Source organism: Montipora foliosa, chromosome 8 (assembly GCF_036669935.1).
Source record: "Montipora foliosa isolate CH-2021 chromosome 8, ASM3666993v2, whole genome shotgun sequence".
Classification (NCBI taxonomy): Eukaryota; Metazoa; Cnidaria; class Anthozoa; order Scleractinia; family Acroporidae; genus Montipora; species Montipora foliosa.
Window position 1 is genome coordinate 42,850,591 of NC_090876.1, and position 4,940 is coordinate 42,855,530.

Genomic DNA, 4,940 nt, shown 5'->3' on the forward strand with positions numbered 1-4,940 from the left:
TATCATCCGATATTGGAAGCCGCGATACATTCGACCACAGACCGTCGAATACTCATTGTCAAATGCTGCGTGATTTTTCACGCGACAGTGCAGTCACCGCGAATGTGAGTCTTGACTCTTTAGAACCGAAACTTCGGGCCCATGCACTATATCTTAAAAGAATAAGTAACAACAACTGCCTTGTGATACCTGTGGTTTTATAAAGATTTGAAGAACGAGGTATACCACATTACACACTATTCATTTATTTACATTTACATTTACATGTATTGGGTCGGTAAAAACCGTTCGCCGGGTTATCACACCAACCATAAAAAAAAAACAAATATATCAATGGACAAAATGATAATATAAAAAAATTAAATAAAGAAAACTATATTAAACTAAATATAACTATTATTTAAGAAAAGCTGTTAACCTATATTTGAAGGTTTCAAAGGAGGAGGATGAAACAATAGCCTCAGGGAGGCAGTTCCAGTCCGTGAAAGTTTTTGGAAAAAATGAAAATTTAGAAACGTCTTTATTTGCATATGAGTTGACGGGTATTAGTTCAGCTGCTAGCTTGCGTCGCAGACGGTAATCAAATCTCGGTTATAACCGTCTGCTTCATAGAGCCAAAATCCTTGTTCAAGACCCCCAACAACGTTACGTAAGCGGCAGTCACATTTGAAAATCATGTTAACAGTTTTGAGGGCCTCCCACGGGGGATCCCGAAAATATTCCTCACTGTTCCCCACAATTTATCTCATATTTCAATTTTCCATGGTTAGTCATTTTCATAGGTTTTACCTCGTTAGTCATTGTACAGCTACTCCTCGGCAAAACGACTCTTTTTTCGCCTTGATGACCTTGACGGTTGTCGTGTTTGCTCGCGTTCATCATTTGCAACATCTGTTGCTTCCGTAAGAGTGACTGCGTCATTTGTACCGTGAATTTCATCCTGAAGAAGAATAAGGTCTTCCTTCATATGTTCTAAAACATCTTGATGGTCCTTGTAGGATGTCAAGGCACACATGATGCGCTAGCTTCACGTGCTTGTACATATTTCTCCGAATCTTCCAAAAACCATGTCGGGTACGTTAAAAGGATCTTGCACGAAAACTTTTGGTCATCATTTTTTCCTGTTAACTTAGACATTCTCCCTTTGACAGGCTAGTGCCAAGGATTCTCAGAGTTATACCTTTGTCACCTTTAACACAGACTATCTGGTTTGACTCGCATAAAAGCTCTGTAGCTTCCTTCTGTGGCAGGTGATGTAGTGGATGGTCTCCTAATTTGATGTTTCAAGGCGTAGACGGGCCAAACACGACTCCTATTGGTCAAGATAGAAAATCCCAAGACCTTTTTTCTTCGTTGTTTTAGCTAGCCGCAATCGCGGTTTAGTAACGGAGAGAGGGCTTCTCAAGGAGGCTGGCAGTCTGGCGCGAGATGACGGGAACCGGAAGTTGCTAGATGGGTTTAGTCCCAGCACTTCTCATTTGCAAGTTTGAAAAAAGTGGCGTCAGCCATTGCCCCAAGACCGTACCATCGAATACCAGAACCAGCAAACATAGCCAGAGACCGCTGCCTTAAGACAAAGAAAGCAAAATACAATGGAAGAGGAGCTTGTGACATGCACCAAATAAAAAAAGTGTCGCTACACGATCGTGAATACATTTTTTGGACTTCAAGTTTTCTCATTTCGCAAAAGGATTAATTTAAGAAAAAGTGGCACAATTTGGAAAAACAACAAATACTCGATCCACGAGAATATTTGCCTAGATCGAATGCATGCCACTGGGTAGATTTCCCCCTTGATAAAAGATTTTATAGCAGCATCTTTTTGTCGCGAGAGATTTTCCATCAGCTGAAACTATTACCGCGTGTGTTAAATTCTTGGAAAGTCGAATAACATTTTGCTTCAGTTAAATGTATCATTCGTCTTAGCCCTCTTTCGGTTCGGTTTTGCGACCAATCAGAGCCACCTTCAAGAATATACGAAACTTCTATTACGCAAGAGCCTATCACAGAGAATAGTCCATTCCTGGCACGCCGTTGGGGTCTTGAACAAAGACTTGAGCGCTATTACGCAGACGGTTATAGCCGAGGTTTTATTACCGGTACCGTCTGCGACGCAGGCTATTCAGCTGCCTATTTACGTTGTATCGTTTCCTCAACTGTGTTTTGAGCATGTACTATTTTGCCGTCACAGCTGGTACCGCAGGTACCCCAAGTTCGATATAGGAGTATCTGCACTGTACTATACAGTCAACTATCTCTAAGCGGACACCACTGTACTTGTAAAGCGGACACCTCTTTAAGGCGGACGGTGATGGCTGGTGCCGACCGAATTTCCCTTGTTTCTCTGTAACTGAACTCTCTATAAGACTGACACCTCTCTAAAGCGGACAGCGGATACTATTTTCACAAACGTCTGGTAGAAAATACCTGTCAGGCCGGACACTAGAATGGCACTCTTTGTATGACCTGGATATTATTTCAAATTGAGCTACCATCCCAACCTGGGGATACTACAGCAACACTGGGTAGTAGCCAAAATGCGGAGCCCGGGTGCCTTTTTCTCCAAAATGTTTTGATTCAATTTTTTTTCGTTATTCTCCTGTACTGTTATTTTTGAAAGATCGGGATCTGTCCTTCATTTATGGTGGAAATTTGTCAAAAAAATTAAGGAACCTACGGAACCTTTTTCTAAGCCGGACTTTGTTTTTGTTTTCTTAAAATCGAAGTAGTGCCGTTGGTTTTTGCTGATGACGCCATTCTCTGACGCTCAGTGTCACTTGTTTTCTTCTCTTCATAATTCTTTCGCCACTTTATCGCGTGAGAATCTAACTTAACTTTTGAACCAAAATTATGAAAGAAAGTGCTTATGCAAATGTATGCACCTTCTCTTATCGCGGGTGCGTCGCCTGATAAAAGCGAGCGATCGGGTGTATCGCCTTCACTCACTGTATGAAATTTGCTGTAGTCGTTTTCACATCGTTATTCTGGCGAAAATTCATCTCATTTAATTTCGTTTTGTTGGTTTAAGGCTTTTTTATGGCATTTTCACTTCAGCCTCGTTTTCAAAGCGAGTCCAAGTGCGGAGTCAATAGAGGAAACACTACTTCATTTCGCACTTAAGCGGACGCAAGGAAACACTGAAATCACTGTCCTATTGGCTTTGTTTTCTTTTCTTTTGGTTATGTTATGGTGGACATTTTAGTTGTTTTTTCTAGCTCTCTTTCTTGAACTTTTGAGTGAGCATTCTAGGTGGTGACTAGAGTATTCAAGCAAGCAACCGTGGACGATACTCCTGTCGGTGTACATTGGATCAAATTAAACTGGCTTGATCTGTCAATCAAAAAGAAAAGTACGTCTGATTGCAGGTTACGTCTGTCAATACGTGAAAAATCATAACAAAGAGTGTACCGCAGACCAAAACACTTAGTTTATTTTGAAGCAGCCCTGTAATCTTGATCCTTTTTTGCATTACATAAAAACGTGTTAGTCCAGTTCAGGTTTCGTTGGTCTAGGGTACATTGAACAACAGTTCCTGTATCTTCATAAAGAGTTGCTGCGTAACGGGTCTTTACACCAAACTCCCGATAACCTGAAATCCCGTTAACTCGAACCTTTTTCAATTTCCCTTAAGGGTTCGAGTTACTAGGAGTCGACTGTATCTTTCTGTTTTCATGGTAACCCTTCAGATGGAGACTCGCATTCACATCAATTTACATCAAGTTGCCACCCAACTAGTTTAGCTTTTAAGTTATTTTGGGTGACCAGTCACTGTATTTTCGTTTGCCTGTTTCTTAGATTATTATAACTTCTTTGTAACATGCTGTACAGTACAAAAAAAATCTTTCTTAAGTTGCACAATTTGCACATAATGCTTTTGCTATTTTTGTCTTCGTTTTACAATGACTTTGTTATGACCCAGTGCTTGCAGAGCCGAAGAACTCGTGGAATTCTAAAAATAGAAACGCCTGACCACAGGCATCCCAAGCTCGGTATACGATTTATAGAATTTGTTTGGGAAAATTAACTTTGAGCTTATAAATGTTAAAATAAGCTGTAAATGTAGAAATAAACTTCGCTTACCTCTACGTACAGTTGTCCTCGTCTTTTCTGTGCAATCGGAAGGGAAAACTATGTCGATTTTAGCCGGGTTTGTGGCTTTCGAATTTTTACGATGTCGTTAGTTGTCATTTCCCATGCCTTGAGATCCGGAGATCCCGCAGCAACGGTCCGAATCGCTGTAAAAACACCACAGCCAGATAAATTTCCTATCACATCAACTCCACTCCGGGACCACACAGCGATTTTTGGCGGATATATTCCAAATAATGTTCGGCTTTCTATAATCTCAAGTTGTTCAACTTGGCCAATGAGAGTGCAGAATGTAATACGATCGCCATCAAGCTATAAGGGCCGTACCCACACATCTAGCTGAACGCATGGGAAGATTATAGAAAGCCGAACATTATTTGGAATTTATCCGCCAAAAATCGCTGTGTGGTCCCAGTGTGGAGTTGATGACATAGGAAATTTATCTGGCCCTGAGGCTGTGGTGCTTTTATGGCGATTCGGACCGTTGCTTTGTGATGCGAGAGCAATTCGTGGGACAAGATCGCCGCGAGTCACCAGCCTTTCTTCTCTTTATGAGGGGAAATGACAACTAACGACATCGTAAAAATTCGAAAGCCACAAACTCGGCTAAAACGGACACAGTTTGCCCTCCGATTGCACAGAAAAGACGAGGACAACTGTACGTAGAGGTAAGCGAAGTTTATTTCTGCATTTACAGCTTATTTTAGCATTTATAAGCTTAAAGTTAATTTTCCCATACAAATTCTATAAATCGTATACCGAGCTTGGGCTGCCTGTGGCCTGACAAGTGCAGATGCTTTTGATCAATCCCAGGCTTCTGACTCTCTCTAGTCATCCAATCAGCGTTGCGA

The 4,940-nt window shown here is 41.2% G+C and overlaps 1 protein-coding gene across 1 annotated transcript in view; it reads left to right on the plus strand.

Moving 5' to 3' along the window:
- LOC138013318 (uncharacterized) overlaps window positions 1-519 on the plus strand; it is a 1,161-nt gene extending 642 nt beyond the window's left edge. The window contains exon 1 of the mRNA XM_068860356.1: window positions 1-519. This exon is cut by the window's left edge and continues 642 nt beyond it. Within this exon, the coding sequence (XP_068716457.1) occupies window positions 1-73 (73 nt within the window). The 3' untranslated portion in view covers window positions 74-519.
- The last annotated feature ends 4,421 nt before the right edge of the window (window positions 520-4,940 follow it).